Raw genomic sequence first — 21,564 nt, 5'->3', positions numbered from 1 at the left:
TAGTCAAATGATGCCTTCATTTGTTTCTTACTTTGGTCATTAATAAAATGAACTATAGAATACTTGGAAATAAAGAATATTTTAGATATTTTTCAGTGAATCTTTCTGCGTATTACATTGATATGCCAGGAGGTAGTGAGTGACTTGCATTGAATCATTCACTCAACCGAATCGTTCAAAACACTGATTCATTTAGACACTACACTATTAATCGGTGGCTTCTTTGGAACTATTTTTGTTGTTCGTAGTATACAAGTTACTTTAACTTTATTAAACTGTTGTATAAAAACAATATCCAACTCTCTGTCTATTTGTTTCATGTTCTGGGAGTTCATGTAAATCAACTCTCATGTAGTACACTTGCCCACCAGCATTTCACAGGATGCTGACTGATAAAGCGAGAATAAAACTTAGCTATGCCAAGCACAGTTTAAGACAAAATCACATAATTGAACACTTAAGAGCACATATTTCTACCCTGAAGCCAAGACAAGGTAATAGGGAAAGTAAATAACATAAAAGTTTCCTCACCTGGCTTCTCGCTCTCTCAGACACCTGTCAGGACTTGAGAGAAACAATTAGAGGTAGAAGACCAAGTCCATGTCACACTCATCTTGAGTCCTGTCAATTAATGTCCCTCACATGTCCAGAGACATGCAGTCAGGTGTCAATCCAGCAGAGCGAGTCTCAACAGACAGCAGTGCAGATGGATAACACAGGGGGAGGAGAGAAAGGCCACCTCCTTCAGCTGCCTCTTTCACTGGCAATAAATGTAATGGAGCAGGATGTCGGTGGGTGGATTCTCATCTTTTCACCAGTCAGTAAGAGCTCCATCTCCCAGCAACGGTGCTGCAGACATGCCTGAAATGTTGAAAAGCCTGAGTATGAATAAGCTGACACTGATAAGTTTAAAACAGTACGATCTTAATAATATTCTGGGTTAGACTTGATTTTCTTGTAATGGTGCTGGTTACTCGCAACGTCTCAAACCCAAATTGTTGCATATCGCAGAGGGTAATTTTGCTCACTGGCTGCCAAGTTCGTAATTTTCACCACTGCCAGTGTGTCGAATGTCTTTCATTGCATTGAAAACAGCCTCTGCTTGAACTGCTGGTGTGAAGTGGACACATTGTGATGCCATGAGTTTCCAAGCAACCAAGCTCTCTTCACATGCATTCATCTACTGTAATAAGGCCTTCTAGCTAGAGACGAGAAAAGACACATTGAGAACTCCCGCTTTTGCATAAAACAGTTGACAAAACTAACTTACAGAGGACCAGAATCTTTTTTTTTCTCTTTCGATTTTGCATTCATAAAACGAATAGCTAGCGGCAAATCCTCGTATTTCAAACATATTTACATGACATTCAAGCATATTGAAATGCACAAGCATTTAGCAGAGAAGACAAACAGACAAGTTGATATTAAGGTACTTTTATTGATCTTGCTGTAACAGTGTCCACTGGCATTGGCATTTCATTAAAATTAAATTGAACAGGGTCTCAAAGAAGAAAGAAAATACAGTTTCCAATTTTTGCCACATTAGATAAAACTTTAAACCTAAATCCCATCAAACAGAGAGCTAAATGCATTTCTGAAAGTTTCTGAGACCTGGAGGAAAGTATGAAGAAAAAGTAAGCAGTGATCCTTTTTTTTTAGAAAAAAAAGCAACTAAACATCCATATTTCTGAGATAAACTGGGATTTGACAAATCTATTACAGAAGGACAGTATTCAACTTCCCTTTACTGTAAATCATTATTACTTGAATATGACTCGTACAAAAGTCTATTAATCAAACCGGAAATGAAAATCAAATGTGCATCTAATTGTCAAGGATTTCACCAGTATCGAATATTTTATAGAAAGTTAACTGCAACCGATCAATGTTGAACCGAAACCGTGTTTATTTTTTAACCAGTCCATTGTATCGGCAAATCTTTCCATCTCTGTAAGAAAGTAAATAACAAACATGTTTCCAAAAATATAATGTTTTCTAGTAAAACATAGCAATATCTTGATCTTATCCTCAACTTGAAAGTTGGAAAGAAATCAAACAGAAAGGAACTGGTCCTGTATTTAAGGTATGAAAGGGAACTGTATTTGACACAGCTGCTCAGCTTAGTAAAGTAAGGCATGGATACAGAGGCTAAGCACAAGAGATCACTGTGAGAGAGAGAGAGAGAGAAAAAAAAAAACATTCTGTGCTTCAGAGAATGACCGGAGCACAGAACAAGACAATTAAAGTCATGAGAATAAGTCTTATCCTCTTTAAGTCACTTTGTTTGGATAATAACTTTGCTTAATTCTATTTCAATATTAATCAAACCTTCTCGCCTTCCACAAGATTTGGCACCCCCCCCCAAAAAACCTCATCAACATCTAAATGATCAGTGAACTAAAGACTAAAAAGCAGACCAAAAGAACATGCATAGAAGAGCATTGGAAAGATTAAATTCAAGTTTTCAAGATGTTTGATCTGAATCAAAATATGAATGTCTGGTCACTACAAAACTATCCACCTTTCAAAGGATCGTTCACATTGTGTGGTTGTGAGACAGACAATAGTAAAATGACCAAAACAACACTTCAGTGCTTTCCTACCTTTGATTTGATTATCAAGGTTCGTAAGGATTGTAGGAATCGGAAAGTGACGGTAGATGTCACAGCTGATATTAATGTTAAATATTCACCATGCTATTTCTCCCATGAACGGAGCCATAAGATGTGTACTTGTTAGGTACATAATGCAAGTGCTTCCTGAGACCAGCTCTCTTTTTGTCATTGTTTCATAAAGTATATTAAAACCTTGATTAGTCCAACGGTACTTGGTATTGTCTACCTTTAACCAGACGATGTGAATTAAGAGCTGATGTTGACATTTCAAGTGTCTCGCCATGCAAAGGTAGGTACAAATCACACTGTAAGCAGGACAAATCTGAACAGAAACATTCTCCCTCACCTAAGGTAACAGTTTGGTCTTTCAAAATTGCGATCAGGTTTTATTACTTAAAATTAACCAGCTAAAAGGGCGAAAGGAAATTAGAAGACTACGGACTGAAATGCTGATTCTGGGGTAGTTCTAAATAAAGCTAGAAAATTAGTTTGGCATCGTAATCCTATATAAATTCAACTGCGTAATTAAGGTCCGTGGTCTGTTTTTGGACATTTTTATAAAACTTGTTTTCTGAGCTGAACAAATACCTGAAAATAAAAATCTAGAGAAAAACCCAACTGTTTTAACTCTTGGAATGAATACGGAATCCTTTCTTTTTTTTTTTTAAATCAAATGTATGATGATAATCCTGCTGTCCCTTTTAAATAAAACTAGAAAAAAAAGATCCAGTAACTGTTTTGGATGGAAAAAAAAGATCTTACATTTGGGAGGACATGTACATACAGATAACTGCATTTCCTGACTTGAGTGCAAATCAATTTACATGTGAACCAAGCAGACTGCATTAACAGAATCAACTGGAACAGTGTACTCTGATCTATCAGCAGTGAATCTCTGATGGCTGATTTGTTTACGAGTCTATTACGGTAATTGGTAACCTATTCGGGCACTTACAATACAGAATTTTTCCCTTGCTCTGTGATTAAACAAGTACAGCTGATGGCTGCCCTGAAACCTAAACAAAAAGGGCTCAACAGGCTCCCAGATTAACTTTCAGGGCTCCAGCAGCCCCACTGGGCAAACCTTTAGTCATTTATCCCCATGATTACGCAGCACCCAGCAGCTAGAGAGAGCTAAAGGAGAGGGCTCACAACATTGGTTTCTACAAGCCAAGCCACTGGCACACAGGTACCAGGTAATTAATCGTTCTTCACGTTGGTTCCTCTTCTTTAGATGTCCATTTCAAACTGAGCATCTTCACCTGCAACACACACACAAAAAACAAACATGCATGACAATTAAAAGAGAATAGTATGAGTGAACACTAGTCTAACCCTAGTCAACCAGACCCATTACTGTTTGTGTACATAAGATGATTGAGCACAAAGCAGGGAGGTTCCAGTAAAAACAGATCCAGTTTGGTCAGTTTTAAAGACTAACCTTGCCCCGGCTTGGCATCATGGTTGTTGATGTTGTTAGCCTCATTCCTCTTAATTTCATTCAGGACGTTCTTTCTTGTCACTCCTGGGATAACCGGCAGACGTGCTGGCGGGGTCTGGGCGATGGGTGAGTTACGCCGGTCTAACAGGAACTTGCGATCATAGATTATTCGGGTTCCTGCATTGTCATAATAAACATACTGTTATAAGCTGGTTTTATTACATAACTAACTACCAGCCTACATAAAATGTCATAATCCTGAAGCAACCTGACACATTTCATTTAGTGTTACAAGGAAGAAAACAAGGCACATTGGGTTGAAAACAACATGGGAATGAGTAAATCATGACAACTGAGTGAACTTTGCCTTTTATGATAATCATCTGCCTTAAAAAAGTTAAACAGACGTTACTATGGCACATTTTAATGCACAAAGACTCATTTAGTTTCAATGGTCGTAACGAACAATAATAAAATTAAGTAATGATTGACAGAAATCAAGACACTCGGTAAGGTGTTTAGTGCTACATGTGCCTTTCTCTGTATGCGTTTAATCTAATGCATTCCTTTGTTCTGTTCTATTCTGTCCATCAGTCACTGCGGACCAATCATGTTGATCAGAGAGACGCACAGGCGGCGCTGTTTTTGTTTTGAACTACATGGCTGTGTGTCAAAAGCACAGGAAGCAGCCTTCCTAGGCAACATGTTTTGGTCATCGTCGATTAAAACGTCTCGACATTTTGAGCATCATCAGACTGTCTACGTGCAAGCTAACTAACCGTTCCTACGACCCCTAAAAATACTACCTAAGCAGGTTGAACACTAGGTTTTGAAACACAGCCTTTTATGTGGTCACGGCTTCCTGGCCAATACAGGCCACCCTCTAACATTAGACGGTCTCCACACAAACAACAGGCAAACGGCTGCAGATATAAGCTTGGGTTATTACCTCCTGGGGTGGTGGAGAATAAAGTGCCTCCAGGAGTGGTGCAATAGTCGTGAGGTAGCTGCGTTGAGTCGTTGATCAGCACCGTCCTGGTCGGGATGGCCCTGCTCTCACTAAGCTGACGACTGGACGACATTGCACTTGCTTCGGGTGCTAATCAGAGTCGAGCGATAAGTTTCCCGATGGAAGGTAAAAACCTCGGGCCCTTTCCCTCGTTTCTTATCTCTTTCCCAAGGTTTTCTTAACGTTCAGCTCGTCCTCCCAGTCGTCAGCACCAACCCTCCCTCCGCCAGGCAGGAAGCGAAGAGCGCTAGGAGGATATGACGTCAACGGAGAATTACGTCGCACAAACGCCCACTCCGCGAAACGCCATCATCATATTCCGCGAGGAAAGATGGCTAGATGGTATAAAGTACAAATAATAGAATTATATATATTTCTTTGAAAATAATGGGAACGAAAGCGTAAGAACATAATATAGCGAATAAACATGCACGCTTCAGATTATATATAATATGAATAATTAAGAGTTCACCAAGACTGCATTTATTTGATAAAAATGCAGGAAAAAGTAAAACTGTGAAATATTATTATAATTTCAAATAGGGTTGATCTATTAGACAATGTTTTTTGAATTTTCAGCAGCCAGTCTTGAATGTCACGCGGTCCTTCAGAAATCCTTCTAATATGATCATTTGTTGCTCAAGAAATGTTCTTTTTTTTCTCCCTTGCTTAATATATTGTATACTATTTGGATTGGGGCACTTGGTTTGGGACTGTCGGTTAGATTGAGAGAACACCTTGCTGACCAGCTAAAACAGATGAACTGTAAAGGCAAGTAAAGAAAAGACTATAGAATACCCGGTACACGTCACTTGTATAGGTCTGAACTTCTGAATGGGGAAAAAAATGCAACGCTTAATATAGCCGCTCAGACGCTGGAAGCCCCGCCTTCTGAATGAAAGAGCCAATCGCTAATCGGTAAAGTCACTGCAGCTGCCGTTAGAAGTCCCGGTTGCTATAGTAACAGTCAGCGCTCTGCGCATGCGCACTGGCTGATCTAGCCTGAGAAATAAGATTTTTATAACGCTATTTGAGCAAAAGAAACAACATTTATGACACAGTTGTTGTCCGATTTCATTGGTGATTTCAAATATGAAATTTAATCGTAAACTAAGCGAACAGTTTTGGAGAATTTGTTGTTTCCCCATACAAAGTGATAGGAGCTGCACTTGGATGCCCGAGAGGCGATTCAAAGATGGCCGCCGAGTGACTTGACTTGTCTTAAAAAAGACTTTGGTAAAGGTAAGACTTGGCCATGCTGTAAAACCAACTCAAACCAGCCAAGAGCCGAAAAAACAGCTTAGATTTAGGATTTTAGGTGCAAATATGCAAAGCTGTCTTAGTTTGAACACATTAAATGTAACCGCATTCAAAGTGTGATATTTCATATTTCCTTTCACAAGATCTACTAGCACTGTCTATCACTGCCGATTCACAAATCAGATGCACTTACGCTTACGTCTTCTGCGCAATTCACTCACTGCGCATGCGCGATTTCCTCTAGCACGTAGCTGCTGTCCTACTCGTCCGGAATCAATACACAGAGCGCACAATATGAGTTTCTCCACTGAAGAAAGAGGAAACCCTAACACTTTGAGTTATAGGATTTATTTGAGTAAGTATGAATTCTGTTCTTCGGGGGTTGGCGATGAGAAGTTTGTACGGTCAGGTCAGTTCATTGATTTAAGATGAAAGGGGCTGGGCCGCAAGTCCCACGTGTCGCTTTTTCTCGCGTCATTTCTGACCTAAAACCTAATCAAATTAATAAATTTAATGATGTTACGAATTAAGTTGATATTCGATACATAACGTTTATTGTAATGTCTGATTAACTGTAGATTTATGCAAAGTTATTCTCAGTTTGCAGGAAGTAAAGCTGTTAAGCCGGTTAACGTAAGTTACATAATAAAAATCGAAAGTCCCAAAAATTATAATATTTTATTATTGCCAACAGTGCAACATCGCAAACGATGTTATTTTTGTTTGCATTGTTGGTATAACCTAAGCTCATTAAAATGGGTAAATCCAGGGTTGCAGCACTCGGTTGCTTTTTATTTTTAATTTTCATAAAATATCTATTTTTTTCTGTTATATTGTCTGCATTGTTTAAAATGATTTCGGATGAATAAAACTAGAAGTTACTAAAGCGGATATACTGGACTATTTTCCACCAAATTGGGTGTGATTTGTTTATTTTAGTTGCCACTGTGCATTAGACCTCTCATCCTTAGCAGCAGCATGTCACCTGCTCTCTTCTGAGAAGTAAAATTATTGACAAGATATATGAACACACGGCAAGATCATTAGTATTAACTTGTGCAGTGTAACACAATAGCTAACTTCAACATATATATATATATATGTATATATATTCTGTCATCACTAATCCATCACACCTGACTTTCTTCTTTGGAAAACCTAGTGAGAAGTTGTGCAGAATATCTCAGCTTTCTTTGAACATGAATAGTGGTGTGATAAATTCTGTTATGTTATGGGTTTTATGATATGCTTCATAAAAGTCTATAAATGCACCCAGAACATACAGTTTAATAAAGTTTAAGTGCCTGGGCTTGACCATAACACATTTCTGAACGTCTGATATACTCTTATAGAAATACTTCTTTCACACAGATATATTCATTTAATATATTCAAATATCATACAGATGTATTCATTTTTTTTCTTGCTTTGAAAAATAAAAACTAAGGGGGAAAAATCTCATTGCGTGTTATGCATCAATTTCAAGATAAACAACAGTGGACATGATGGCATTTTTATTCAGTTATTTTTATTTGTGCCTTAATATAGAAATCAGGTGCTCAGCCAGGTTTTAAGTGATCAGATAAAATCAGGATCAGCTTCCTTTTTGAAATGTTCATTTGTACAAAAATATGTAAACTTCTTTTTTTTTTTTAACCAGAGAACTCAGATGGAAAGTACATTTCACCATTCCATGATATACCCATGTATGCAGATGAAGCTCAGGTACAGTATGTTAATTTAACATGTTCTTATTTTCTCTTCTCCTAGTCTCAGTGTTGAGCCCCCTCCCTTATGGGACCCCTTTGGCAGTGAACGGCCATTTCACAATCCAGCACAGTGTATATCAGCTCTTTATCGGGTGAAGGGTATTGGTCTGTTAGAGGAGTGATCTTTACCCTTTCAATAGTGTCATCTTAAATCGTTCAATACTTTGGACTGTTCTGAAATCTTACCTGTATAAAACCTTGATTAGTCATTCTTATGGCTTTACATGAATTATTTTAGTAATATGAAGGTTAAAATGATGGGAATGTCACAGTTAGGCTTAGTAAAAATTTTCCCCTTTTTTTAAATAAAAAAAAAAATATATATATTTTTTTCTCTGTAGAACATTTTCCACATGGTTGTTGAAGTACCACGATGGACAAATGCAAAAATGGAGGTAAAGTATGACCAACAGTATAAAACTACACCACTTGCAGTATAACAGATTAAAACAATAGAATAGAGGACTTTTTAACAGGCTATTTATTTTGCAAGGTCATATATTTACACACTTCAAACATGAATGGTGACCGTACAGTTAAAGGAAAAAGACTTTTAACCTACATTTTATGGTGTATTGACATTTAAACAAAATAATGACTCATCAACTATCTAGTGCTTGTATGTATAACATTATGGTTTACTTTTCAGATTGCTACAAAAGACCCACTGAACCCCATTAAGCAAGATGTGAAGAAGGGCAATTTGCGCTACGTGGCCAATGTTTTCCCCCACAAAGGCTATATTTGGAATTATGGAGCAATCCCTCAAGTAAGCTTTAAATCAGCACTGATCACACATTAAACACAAAGAATAAAACAGACAGAAGGTAAAAACCACTTCAGTTTCTGGAATCAGTCACTGTTTAAACCACTACTGTTCAAATATTTGGGGTCAGTAATGTTTATTTTAATAGAAACCTCTTATGCTTGCCAAGGCTGCATTTATTTGATCAAAAATATAGTAGAACATTATGATATATTATCATTTTTAAAAACTGTTGTCTTATTTAATATATTTTAAAATGTTATTTATTTCTGTGATGCAAAGCTGAATTTTTAGCAGCCATTTCTCCATATTTCTCCATTCTAATATGCTGATTTGCTGCTCAAGAAACATTCATCTTTTATAACATTATAAATGTTGTGATGGTCACATAAGTGTTAATTTGTTTAAAAAAATCTTATTGACCCAAAACATTTGAATGTCAGTTTATGTACATTCCACCTTCATGAACTGATTATTTTAGTACTTGATGCCTTTAGTATGGTTTGTCAATATGAAAATACGATTGCACAGATTTCCCTTCATTGCAGGAGAAATACATTTATTCCATCTCACTGCATTCCAGTGATCTTGGTGGAAACAGTTTAGCATTTTTAACAACCTTTCTTGTAGATGTGAATTGCATGTGCCATTGTTTCATTTTTTCCCCCTAGATTTTACAACAACTTTCTTTAAATCTTTTCTGACAGACTTGGGAAGACCCTGGGCACAAAGACAATGACACAGGGTGTTGTGGTGACAATGACCCAATCGATGTCTGTGAAATTGGAAACAAGGTATAGATATCAGTGTTTGTCTTATTCTATGAAATAAAGCCAAATTTATAAAGCAAGCTGTCATATGTGCAGCTACAGTTGGATTAGATAAACAAACCCCACAATGCTTGATCTTCACAGGTGTGCTGTCGTGGCGATGTTATCAAAGTGAAAGTGCTGGGTGTTTTAGCAATGATTGATGAAGGCGAAACTGATTGGAAAGTCATTGCAATCAATGTTGATGACCCTGAGGCAAAGGACTTGAACAGTAAGTAACACTCGTTGCTTTCCACTTGACTTAGAAGAGAGACACATATGTAATTGTTATCATTTTTCTGGTGTGAAATATAGACATTGGTGACGTGAAGCGACTCAAGCCTGGCTACCTTGAGGCCACAGTTGACTGGTTCAGGAGGTACAAGGTACCTGATGGGAAACCTGAAAACCAGTTTGCATTCAACGGAGAGTTCAAGGACAAGGTGTTTAGTTAAGAAAGTTGTTGTACACAAGCTTTAATTTGTGATTGGTCATATTTGTCATAAATATGCTACATTTATTCTAGAACTTTGCTATTGATACAATCAAAGCCACACATGGCTTCTGGAAGGCACTGATCTCACAACAAACCAGTGCTGGAGAACTAAACTGGTAAGGGAATGTTTCTGCAGTGGTCTGCATTTGTTTGCTCATTTTGCATAGTATTTTATTTCAGCTCTGACGGTTTGCACTTTCATTTTCAATCACTACAGATAACCTGTTGTAGACATGGTTTACTGCTGGAACATATCAACATAATATAAAATAAATTTCTTTTTTTATAATTTCTCTTTTACTGTGCAGCAAGAACACTTGTGTCTCAGAGGGAGACAGTCAATTCTGCTGTTCGGCAGATGAAGCCAAAGCAGTTGTTGATGGAGTAAGAACTTTGTTTTTGCTTTCAATTAATTTATATACAGATGTATATACAGATGACTAGCAGTAATAGTGGTTCCTTATGACAAGACTTCATTAGTGTGGTAACTGAATTTTTCTTTTCATATTTTAGTCTTGCCCATGTGGAGAAGCTAGTCCAGTTCCAAGCTCAGGTTTGATTTCGTGTTCTTCTCTTTTTTTTGTTTACAGTGAAACATCAGATCTGTCCATTTAAAAAAATATATATTTTTCCTGTTACTTATGCATTCAGTTTGAGTTTATACTTTTTCTTTCTAGATGTGACATATTTACTTTGTTGTGCTGTCTTTTTCAGTTGACAAATGCTTCTACTATGCAAGGAACTGAAGAACATAACACTGTGAACGGACCAGTCTGATCATGTTTCGAAAATGTATGTCATTATCTGTCTAGAATAATGGTATTTTATGAAAATAGGGGCACTTAACACATTATCTGGGGACTGAATCTCACATTAACATTTAGGGGAGCTAACCAATGTCTTGCTAAGTTAAGTTGTATTTGATAATGGTTAGATATTCTGTGTAACAGATACTGAAGTTAGCTAATAGTCTGGTCAAACTCAGGTACTGTAAGATTCTGAACAAATGCTTTAATAAAGCTTTTCTCATAAGACACTACTATCAGAGATTTTTTGTTAATACCTTTTGCTCTGTATTAGATTGTCTTATTCTGTTGATTACTCCAACTCATGTTGTTTCAAACCCACATGACTTTCTTTGTTCTGTGCAACAACGGATATTATGCTGGCAGCCTCACTTACTTTCATTGCATGTTTTTTCCCATATAGTGTAAGTGAATGGTGACATTCTACCCAACATTCATGGAACAATGTCATACAAGTGTGGAACAAAAACTAATTCTTTACCATGTAGAAGTTCAACAACTATACACTATCTATACCATTCAAAATTCTGGGGTCAGTAAGATTTTTTTGTATGAAATTATACTTCTACTCGGGCAAGGATACGTTACCTTGATCAAAAGTGCCAAGAAAAACATTTATAATGTAACAAAAAAAATAATTGTTCTTTTGAACTTTGTTCATCAAAGAATCCTGATTAAAAAGACCGTTTCAATTACACAGCAGAAATGTTTCTTGAGCACCAAATCGGTATATTATTATGATTTCTAAAGGATCATGTAACACTTGAGTAATGCCTGCTGAAATATAAGCTTTTCATAGTAATAAATTACCTTTTCAAATACATTAAAATAGAAAAGAGTTATTTTAAATTGTAATAAGTTTTCACAATATTACTGTGGTTTTGAAGAATGCAGCCTTGCAGTGAGAATAAAAGACTTGTTTCAAAAAATCTCATCTATCCCAAACCTTTGAATGTAAAGTCTTATCTGTCAGAACCCACAGCCGCAAGTCGGTCAACGTTTAGCAACCAGATGCCAACACACTAACCTACAATCGATCTGAGACCACCCTATGCAGCTACGCAGTTCCGGTTAAACGTCAAATTCGGCTTGTTTTTTAGCAGTAGACCGGACTGGCTTGTCTACAACAGGAGCGGACCCTTCCAGGTATTGACACGAATGTTTTACTATTGCAACGAATTGTGTTGTGTGCTGTTTACAAATGACACAACATTGCAAATGAGGCGACCATAGACATTAGCTACAATGTTTAACAGAAACATTTTTAACGCCAAAAGTAAGGTTTTAAGGTTTTATCTATAACGTAATAGTGAGCGTTTTCACCTTTACAATGCTCTACTTTACTCATTCAACTTCAGCATATCTGGCTGTTGTTTTGAGTGTATGGACGCGTTTCTAGAAAACGCGCGCTAAACATTTGGGCTGTGTATACGGCGATGTTTACATTTAAGGTACAGTTGGGGAACAGTAATATTTACTTGCGCATGTATTCATCTTAATTTACAGTGCAAACCCTTATTAATGTGTAAAAATGCACTTGAATTTGAACCCGAGTTGCTGTCCTTTGAGTTTGAGTGACAGCTATGTCTGTGTGCTATATCCATGGCGTCATGTGACAAGGTCTCACAACTAGAAATAGTTTGTTGCTCATTGGTTAATAGCTACAAGAGGGTTTATGTTTCTTTTCTTAAATGCACTCTTGGAGACAAAACGTTAACTTGGGTCATTTAGTAACGTAGTATCAGCTGTTTTTCATCTGCTTACAGTAGATTTAGGTAAAGAGCTTATTCTGGAGAGCCCCTTGAAAAGTCTTGGATCTTATACTGCATTGAAACAATTCTCTCATTCTGCTGCTATTTTATTTCAGGGAACAGGGAACAGGCTACAAAAATGTCTTTCATATTTGATTGGCTGTACAGAGGATTCAGCAGTGTGTTACAATTAATAGGTAAAGTATCAGACAGATACTGAAATACTGATGAACGCAAATCATAATGTAGTTGATCTTTTGTGCTTTCATAATCTCATTTCATTTTAGGACTCTATAAAAAGTCTGGGAAATTAGTTTTTCTCGGATTAGACAATGCTGGAAAAACAACATTATTGCACATGCTTAAAGATGATCGACTTGGGCAACATGTTCCAACACTTCACCCTAGTAAGTAGCCTAAAGTGCCACATATTTTACCGTTTTAATATGAGCTGTACACATTTTAAAATGAAAGTATAAAAACAGAATAGCTTATTCTTAAAAACTGAATTCTATATATGTTGAAGCAATCATTGTACACATTGTACCGTATCTTGTCTTATCTGGTAGCATCTGAAGAACTGACTATTGCTGGGATGACTTTCACAACATTTGACCTGGGTGGACACGCTCAAGGTAAATATAGCATTTATTAATAAATGATTAATATATTTGGAATTTAAATTCAGATTAAAAAATCACTGCTATAGTTAAAAGATTTATTTGAAAAATATATACAAACAAATTTGTTTAGAAATTCTAAAACAACCTTAAACGCAATGCAAATTGATTTGGTCTATCCTCAATCCTCAGCAAGAAGGGTTTGGAGGAATTATCTTCCAGCAATAAATGGGATAGTGTATCTTGTTGACTGTGCTGACCATGAACGTCTACTAGAAGCCAAAATTGAGTTGGATGTAAGTCTACTTTTTACTTTTTTATATGAATATAATTCATAGTTTTGTCTATGACCAGTTATTTACTAATCAGTGTTTAACTATGAACCCATCCAAACTCTCAGAAAAAAGGTACAAAGTTGTCCGCCCCGTGAAAGTTTTGTACCTTTGTTTGACATTGCAGAGGAATATCACTGCACTGACTTCAATTCACTAATTTAAATTTCTCCGCAGTCCCACCAATCAAAAAACAGCCGTGTATTTGAATAATAATGAGGGCACCTTGCTCTTTAATCATAGGCCCTCTTAACTGATGAAACCATCTCCAATGTGCCAATCCTTATTTTGGGGAATAAAATCGACCGTCCAGAAGCAATTAGTGAAGATGCGCTGAGAGGAATGTTTGGTCTTTATGGACACACCACAGGAAAGGTAGGTCATTGGGGGAATATATTTAATATATTTATTACTTGTACAGTATATTTAACAAAATGAATGATATTTTCTGGAGCAATACATGGTCTTTTGTCTCACACAGGGGAATGTATCACTGAAAGAACTCAACCTGAGGCCAATGGAAGTCTTTATGTGCAGTGTGTTGAAGAGACAAGGATATGGTGAAGGTTTTCGATGGCTTTCTCAGTATATTGATTAACATATTTAATGTGTTTATTAATTCAAAACCTGTGTATCCTTATTTATTAATTGGTTATTTATCTTGTAATGAAACTAGTAACCAGGGGTGTTATATATATTATCTGAGCCTATAAAATCCAGTAGCAATTACTTACATAAGTTACGTTTACCTTAGCAGTCATTTATGCTGTTTCCTTTACTAAATGCAGGGATAGAAATACAGTTTGCTTTAACAGTTGACTGAGCTGGGTTATTTTAAGAGGTGGCATCAAGTTACAGAACACTTTTTTTCAATCCAGTGTCAATTTTATACGTGTGAAAGGTAAACATATCATTGAACATTTAAATCAAGGATTTTAATCAAGTGAACATCACTTGTGCTGTGAAATTCTGATGTGAAATCATCAGAAGATACAGAATCAGTGTTTTTGTTTTCATGTTACATTACCTCAGTGCCTTAATGTTGGTGGGGTTTTTCCCTAGTTCTGTATGTCCCACCTGTTCAAAGGAAACACTTTTGAAGTGATTTGGTGTACATTGCCAACGTATACATGCTTGCTTATCAAAATTACCTGAGATTTAAAATGAAATATTTCTATCTAATATATAAAAAGTACAAATATTTGATTTGTATGTAGTATTTTGATACTTTTAAGACTGTGCTTATGTAGCACTCAGTGCCAGTTATGTCTACATTAGCCTGTTTCAACACTAAACTACCTGACTGTGTAATGAGTACTTGTTGACTGCCATCTGTAACTTATCTGCAGTCATGGCATGAGAGTATATAGGCCTTTTTAATTCATAGAAAATGTGTCATATTACTAGGTCACTTTTACCCATACTTGTACATAGGCTTAAGTGAAAGGATTGGGAGTTTCAACGCTGCTTATCTTTTGAAATGTAGCTGATTATGTACATGCCACATGTAACACTTTGTAGCATTTACAAAAATAAAAATATATAAATATATATATTTTGAATTTTCCGTGTGTACTTTGATCTCAAATAAATCATACATGTAGGCCTATATGAAATTATGAATCATAGAAAGCAATTTGAATAAACATTTTAAAAAATTGTGACATTCTAGTGAACTTAAAAAAAGGTTATTTGGCCATATTTAATCCTTACCTCTATGACTTGACCATCAGAATGAACTAGCAGCACATTGTCGCACAAGAACACAGTCTAATGTATAAACGACGTCTGATTTGTTAACGAAACTTTCTTTGGAGTCGGATCTTTTCAATGAATCCGTCTTGCTTATTTATTTACAAAGCGAAATTGACTCGTTCACGAATGGTTTGACGCGAGAAACGTCTCTTTCGGATATAACAATCGTATTTTAATGTCTATGATAATCACGGCGACGTAAAAGAATCACTGAACCGGTTCTATGAAACGAATTGTTCGAAAGAGTCGGACTTCCAATTACAACATTCATCCTCCGCGTGACTATTTTTACGCCAATGAAAACATAGCAGGAAGCACTGCAGATGGATAACGCGTGCAACAATGTCAAGTCGGCGATAAGCTAATATAGATATTATTAAATTATCTAGCTTGTCAGACATATTCATTGCAACTCTAACTAGTTGTTATTGATAAACTGTGTTTGTTAGCATGGTGACATTTGTATCTTGAACTCATCAAGATGCAATAATTAGTACTATTATTACTATTATCTTAAAAAAACCTGTGACCATTCTACTAAACCAACTTAATACTGTTTTATATATATATATATATATATATATATATATATATATATATATATATATATATATATATATATATCCAACGTTTGAAAATGAAGAATGTGGAAGAAACATTCTGTGTTGTTACAGTGTCCGAGAAGCCATTCAACCTCACTGGATCTCAGAATAAAGAAATGAGCTGTAGTGGAGTGTTTCTGAATTACCAGTCTGGGATTGTAGTCTGTAATGGCATTTTGTTCTCACGCTTTATCAATGACAGACAGTCCATGAAGAAATACGCGAAAGTATTGCATTCTGAAAGTTTCACTGAAGAGATAAAAGTGCATGCAGATTACATTCACCTTTGCGCCAACCAATCGTGTGTAACGGACAGACGCAATACTGTTAATGATGATCAATTGTGCGGAGTTTGAAGATGCATTTCACAAGATCTTCAAAGGGGCTGATAACTGGGGCTTTTATAGTGGCACATTGGATACAGAAGTTCTGGAAGACTCCAGGTTTTTAAGTTGGTTTGCACTTTTAAAAGTGACTCCATCTACATGCACTTGTAAGGAAACTATTCCATGGGTGAAGAGTGGCATTCTTAAAAAGGGATGTCATGTCATCGCATGTGGGTCTCCATTCGGTGGTCTCTGTCCAGACCTCTTCATGAACACAATTAGTAAAAGTATAGTTAGTAAAGTGGCAGGAGATGAGAATGCCCTGATCCTTACTGATGCCCGCTGCTTGCCTGGAAGGAAGCAGTGTGTTTGTTAGCAAAGGAGGCAGATCTCACCTTGTGGGTTTGATCGTTTCACCACTGTGCTGGAAATCAGATGATTGGATTGCTCGGTTCACCTGATTCTGAAAAACATGCTACAGGCTGGTGCCATCCAGGAGTTGCTGATAGAAAAGTAATCGCAGTTTATCACGTGCTCTCTTCAAGTTCCATTAACTGCAAACCAAAAGCCAGGCTCTGAATTTTACCCTGGAGTGGTGCTGACTGAGAGCGGCCAGCTGTGGGGTTCTGGTGTGCTGATATACCAGAATCTGGTTCTGACCTGCAGGCATGTGGTGAATGAAAGGTCTGTGCTTACCGTCAGAGTCGACTTTGGAGAAAGGTAATGGGCTTTGAGTTCATTCATATTCATCATTATAAGGCCTAAAGAATGACATTTTGTTTGGTGATCTTTGTTAAACATGTTACATGTTATTGGCATTTTTAATCACCATGGGATTTGTAATAATATCTAAACTTTCCACCTCAGATTTCATGCAGTAAGTGGTAAGGTGCTTTATTCATCAACACCATCATCTCCCTATGATATCGCTGTGGTGGAGCTTCAGGAGCCCCTCGCAGACTCAGTAAAAACACAGTTTACCATGTTCTTTCACCCAGGTAATGTGCTGCAAACCTGTTTTATTGAAACTCATATTCAGCCATGTTTGTTTTAAGATTTTGATTTTGTGATTTTTCTGTGGATGTCTAATGCCACCAACATAAGACAAATAATATTTGTTCTTTCCAGTGTGTCAGTTTATGTGTGTGATAAGTTCATATCCAAATATCAGGTGGTTCTGTATCAATTTTGACACTAAATTTATATTTTTATATTTAACAGTAGTATTTTACATACAACAACAATTAATGTGATATTTGATACTATATTTTTTATATAACCTCCAGTCTTTTACATACAAAATATAACAATGGTAGCTTGTTTCTGTCACATAAGAACAAATCATGCTTTGGTAAATCATATTACCAAAATAAACAGTAAATAAACAGGAAAAATTGTGACACTGTCATAATTTGGTAACACTTTATTTCGATAGTCCACTTTAGACATTCTACTAACAGTAAGTAACTTTGCAACTACATGTCAACTAGCAGTCATTAGAGTATTAGTAGACTGTCTGTTTAATATCTTCTAACACTTTATTTTTATGGGTCCACAACATACAATATGCTGTCAGAAACTTTGCAAGTATACATCAACTTATTCTACTAACCCTAAACTTACCCTAACAGTCTACTCTGAGAGTTAGTTGACATGTAGTTAAAAAGTTACTTATAGTTAGTAGCATGTTTAAAGTGGACTATCAAAATAAAGTGTAACCCATAATTCGAAGATAATTAACAAAAAGTCAAAATTATAAGATAAAACGTCATAATTATGGCGTGAAAAGTAAAAATTTTGAGAAGTCGTAATTAAAAAGCATGACATAAGTAAAAAATTATTACATAATTAGGACTTGCATGCAAGTTGAAATTATGGCAAGTCAAGTGAAAAAATACTCATAAAAAGTAAAAATGATGACAGCGATTATGAGTAAGTCAGAATTGTCCAATTATGACTCGTGTCATTTCAACATAAAAATTAGTGTAATTAAATATCAGTGATACTTAAAATTTAAGATTACACAGAAATCCTGCTTAAATTCCTGCATCCTTTAAACTGATTTTTTATTTAATCAGATGCAAGCAAGTGAACATAATGACTGGTCTAAACAAAACATTTTTCTTTTCAGCGCTATGTATCATCCTGTAAAGAAGCATAGATACATTTAAATGTATTACACTTATATGTATTATAAATAATGATCCATTTCAGTTTATATAAAATGTTTTGTAACTGTGTGTACTTTGTCCCTGTGCAGCACCTGGAATTCTCATGTTGTGTCTGTTTAGGTGAGGATGTGCTTGTTGTGGGTTATGGAGCTTTAGGAAGCAGCTGTGGCCCTTCCTTGACCTCGGGGATCTTATCCAGAGTTATTACCCATCAGTCACGGCCTGTGATGCTGCAGACTACTTGTGCAGTGCAGTCTGGAGCCAGTGGTGGTGCTGTGGTTCGCTCTGCCACTGGGGAATTGTCAGGTAATATCATTACACATTTCATTTTAAGTAGTTTGGAATTAATGGAAAAGGCTTTGTTTATCAGAATATCAACCAGTTATTGTTCAGTAAAAAAACAGTATTCAGTGGAGATTGAAATATACAATACCTTCTCTAACCAGAAGGGGGCACCACGTGACCAGTTAAGCATGTTTTTATCTCAAACTTCAGCATCAAAGCATTCCAGCTCTCATTTGATGACAATGTCTGTTTAAATCAAGCTTTCATAGGCAGATTCTGTCTCATTTTTTTTTTTTTTACTTATATATTCCAATATTAGGTATCGTGTCCAGTAACACAAGAGACTTTGCAGCAAGTGACATCCCCACCTGAACTTCAGCATCCCAGTGACTGTTCTGGAGCCTCTGCTGAGACGTTTTACTCAAACGGGAGATGCTGCTGTGTTTAAGGTCTTAGACAGTGCAGAGGATGATGTAAGGAAGATATGGAGACTACAAAGCCTTCAGAGCACGCTTTAATCAGTCTCCAAAATTTCAGTGAAACTTAAAATTTCTTTTAACTTGACCATTTAAGATTACACTAAAATCCTGCTTAAATTCCTAAATTACTGTTAAATGCGGTTAAATTTTATTAAAGACAATAAGTGAATATTGAAGTGAATAGTGTTTACATCATGCCTTCTATTAAAGTTAAAATGTCTTCTTTTTTGAGCCCTCTGGTGACTCTTGTATGCCTTGAGAACCAGCTTTTATTGGGTATTTTTGGTAGTTATTATAAATTTCACTTGTCAAAAAATGTGTTTAAAAGTGGGTTGAAAAGATTTGTTTTCTCATGTCTCCAGTATCACATGAAAATTAGCATGTCGCAGAGTCTTGGGAGTAATTAGGAGAACAAAGGAACAGCACTTTCGGGCCCAGTGCCTTTAATCATATTCAGGCAAGAAAGATGACACACTCGGACAAAGAAACATGCAACTAAATGCAAATATACTGCAACTCAGCGTAAATATAATGTTTTCTAATCAGTAAATCCAAGTATTTACAATAATAATGGCATGTACAGTACAATACAATCATACACTTGTCCAAGTGGTATAACGTCACTGTTAGCAGACTGCTGTACACTGCTGAGTAAGACATCAGAACATTCACTACTGACTTTTAATGAGCAGGCTGTCTTTCCACCCCATCACACCAGCAAGGTGGTGTCGTATATGATAATCCACAACTAATTTAAATATCGTCAAGGTTTGTCTCGATTTATATTCTTCTGTAGACTCTGTGGTACATTGATGAATACGTTTACACTGGGGATGTTACCATGTCAAATGTGTTTTCTCTTGCTTATGTGGAGCTTCGAAATCCCATCTGAGTGAGTTATCATACCAGGCCGAGTCTAATTCATACACGTTTTACAGCATTTTAACCCTAAAAACTGATTTTTTTTACTGTGGGACTCATGTACTTCACCTTTAGTCGTAGATTTTAAGATTCATATCTAGAATACAAATCCCTGCAGCACCAGATTTACACCTAGGAACATTACAGCCAACACATCTTTCATTGCAAATGATGGGAAGATCTGATTAGAAGACATCTGCAAAGACAGATTGGTCCCTTCGGGTATATGAGAGAGAATATGTCAGAATGCATTTTCGAAAGCTCATTCCTGCCTCTCCTGTTCATCCATACACTGCCTCGTTATAATATCCATGTTGCATCAGAAGTACCGTATTACTGCCTGACCTAGTGGAGTATAAGCTAATTCTATTATGACAGACATATGAAACCAGAGCGCACATTTCTCAGGATTTATGACTGTCCATTTCAAAGAAAACAATGATTTGGACGTCGGGGTGAGGGAGAAAGCTACTGCATTGAGGCGTAATTTATATGAAAATATAATGCTTTGCCATCTCTGGTTTCGTGGATTATTACACACAAGACAGGAAAAAAATAGTGCCTTTAGGACAAGGATCGTCTTGTAGAAGTGCATTGTGTATTTCTGGCAAGTAGCCTAAAATCGGTTGTAGTTTGTGAGCATGGAGGAATAGTTCTTCAAATACACTGACAAGGCTACTTTATCTCAAGACATTTACGACTATATCTACTTCAAGGAAGCAAAGAAATGATGCAGAGACTGTTTCAGCCAGAACAGAACCTTTATAACAGTTTTAGCTTTTTGAGCTAAGCTAAGCTAACTTAGCTTTGAGTGTTTTCAGACTTTGTGTCTCTTTGTCTTCATAGTAATCTGTGTTCATATACACTAAATCATTTGGAGGACATTTAAAAGAATTTACAGAAACTTTAACGGCAAAAACATTAGCAGCAGTCTCAGTTCCCAAAGAAAGCAGTTGCTGATGATCGACAGAAGATCTAATAAAACAGGTTAGACCGTGAAGCCTGTCTATCTTTATATACATACTTTAAAAAGTCGCTTTAGACTGTATCATTTCTGAATGTGTAGTGACGAAAGTATGTATTTATTTGACTTGCATAAGAATGCATCACATCACACCTATCAAGCGCCTAATTCTGAGCTTGTGTTTGCAGATGCTAGAGACTGATTCAGGAGAAAACTCTTGCACTTACAACAAAAATATGATGTTTCACAAGTATCCATAAGCCCAATAATCGAAAACCCTTTCCCAATACCGTAATCTCACTACAGCTAACACTAACCAAGCCACCCTCCCACCCACCCTTCCCAAGTCAATGCTGTTTGGAGTGCAGTATAAAGATGACAGATCCT

General features: G+C 36.4%; 4 protein-coding genes across 6 annotated transcripts; 3 read left to right on the top strand and 1 right to left on the bottom strand.

Moving 5' to 3' along the window:
* Positions 1–1,306: 1,306 nt before the first annotated feature.
* On the bottom strand, positions 1,307–5,400 carry eif4ebp2 (eukaryotic translation initiation factor 4E binding protein 2). Its single transcript, XM_079440687.1, has 3 exons — positions 5,006–5,400; positions 4,057–4,233; positions 1,307–3,877 (listed from the first exon to the last, which is right to left on the bottom strand). The coding sequence occupies exons 1-3, from the start codon at positions 5,136–5,138 to the stop codon at positions 3,846–3,848; spliced, it is 342 nt and encodes a 113-aa protein (XP_079296813.1). The 5' UTR covers positions 5,139–5,400; the 3' UTR covers positions 1,307–3,845.
* A 624-nt stretch (positions 5,401–6,024) lies between these two features.
* On the top strand, positions 6,025–11,335 carry ppa1b (inorganic pyrophosphatase 1b). Of its 3 annotated transcripts, none has more exons than XM_079440686.1 (11): positions 6,025–6,307; positions 7,986–8,050; positions 8,436–8,489; positions 8,744–8,863; positions 9,568–9,654; positions 9,775–9,901; positions 9,985–10,112; positions 10,196–10,281; positions 10,474–10,549; positions 10,679–10,718; positions 10,880–11,335. In XM_079440686.1, the coding sequence occupies exons 2-11, from the start codon at positions 8,030–8,032 to the stop codon at positions 10,909–10,911; spliced, it is 771 nt and encodes a 256-aa protein (XP_079296812.1). In that variant the 5' UTR covers positions 6,025–6,307; positions 7,986–8,029; the 3' UTR covers positions 10,912–11,335. The 3 variants fall into 3 exon arrangements, with proteins under 3 accessions (XP_079296812.1, XP_079296810.1, XP_079296811.1); XM_079440684.1 differs by lacking the exon at positions 6,025–6,307 and adding an exon at positions 6,547–6,680; XM_079440685.1 differs by lacking the exon at positions 6,025–6,307 and adding an exon at positions 6,547–6,680 and having other exon boundaries at positions 9,985–10,055; positions 10,880–11,202.
* Positions 11,336–11,951: 616 nt separating this feature from the next.
* Positions 11,952–15,202, top strand: sar1ab (secretion associated, Ras related GTPase 1Ab). Its single transcript, XM_079440715.1, has 7 exons — positions 11,952–12,117; positions 12,839–12,919; positions 13,010–13,129; positions 13,292–13,357; positions 13,535–13,638; positions 13,918–14,049; positions 14,156–15,202. Exons 2-7 carry the CDS (start codon positions 12,862–12,864, stop codon positions 14,270–14,272), a joined length of 597 nt encoding a protein of 198 aa, XP_079296841.1. The 5' UTR covers positions 11,952–12,117; positions 12,839–12,861; the 3' UTR covers positions 14,273–15,202.
* Positions 15,203–16,066: 864 nt separating this feature from the next.
* tysnd1 (trypsin like peroxisomal matrix peptidase 1) lies at positions 16,067–19,398 on the top strand (the record flags this gene model as incomplete). The annotated part of the gene is given in 9 exon segments (XM_079439951.1): positions 16,067–16,353; positions 16,355–16,711; positions 16,713–16,798; positions 16,801–16,871; positions 16,875–17,077; positions 17,225–17,355; positions 18,649–18,834; positions 19,133–19,168; positions 19,171–19,398. Coding segments are annotated over 9 exon segments (1,518 nt in total). The 3' UTR covers positions 19,332–19,398.
* Between the last annotated feature and the right edge of the window lie 2,166 nt (positions 19,399–21,564).

Source organism: Barbus barbus (genome assembly GCF_936440315.1).
Source record: "Barbus barbus genome assembly, chromosome: 18".
NCBI classification, from domain to species: Eukaryota; Metazoa; Chordata; class Actinopteri; order Cypriniformes; family Cyprinidae; genus Barbus; species Barbus barbus.
Note: the sequence above shows the minus strand (reverse complement) of the source record. Positions and strands in the feature narration are given on the sequence as shown.

Bases quoted from the DNA above. Each gene is read 5' to 3' on its own strand.
- sar1ab (XM_079440715.1), top strand. From the start codon at position 12,862: ATGTCTTTCATATTTGATTGGCTGTACAGAGGATTCAGCAGTGTGTTA. The intron at 13,358-13,534 runs GTAAATATAGCA...CTCAATCCTCAG, and splicing joins CCTGGGTGGACACGCTCAAG to CAAGAAGGGTTTGGAGGAAT. The intron at 14,050-14,155 runs GTAGGTCATTGG...TGTCTCACACAG, and splicing joins ATGGACACACCACAGGAAAG to GGGAATGTATCACTGAAAGA.
- eif4ebp2 (XM_079440687.1), bottom strand. From the start codon at position 5,138: ATGTCGTCCAGTCGTCAGCTTAGTGAGAGCAGGGCCATCCCGACCAGG. The intron at 4,234-5,005 runs GTAATAACCCAA...ATGACAATGCAG, and splicing joins ATTCTCCACCACCCCAGGAG to GAACCCGAATAATCTATGAT. The intron at 3,878-4,056 runs GTTAGTCTTTAA...TGTGTGTTGCAG, and splicing joins TGATGCCAAGCCGGGGCAAG to GTGAAGATGCTCAGTTTGAA.
- ppa1b (XM_079440684.1), top strand. From the start codon at position 6,620: ATGAGTTTCTCCACTGAAGAAAGAGGAAACCCTAACACTTTGAGTTAT. The intron at 9,655-9,774 runs GTATAGATATCA...TGATCTTCACAG, and splicing joins TCTGTGAAATTGGAAACAAG to GTGTGCTGTCGTGGCGATGT. The intron at 10,282-10,473 runs GTAAGGGAATGT...TTTACTGTGCAG, and splicing joins AGTGCTGGAGAACTAAACTG to CAAGAACACTTGTGTCTCAG.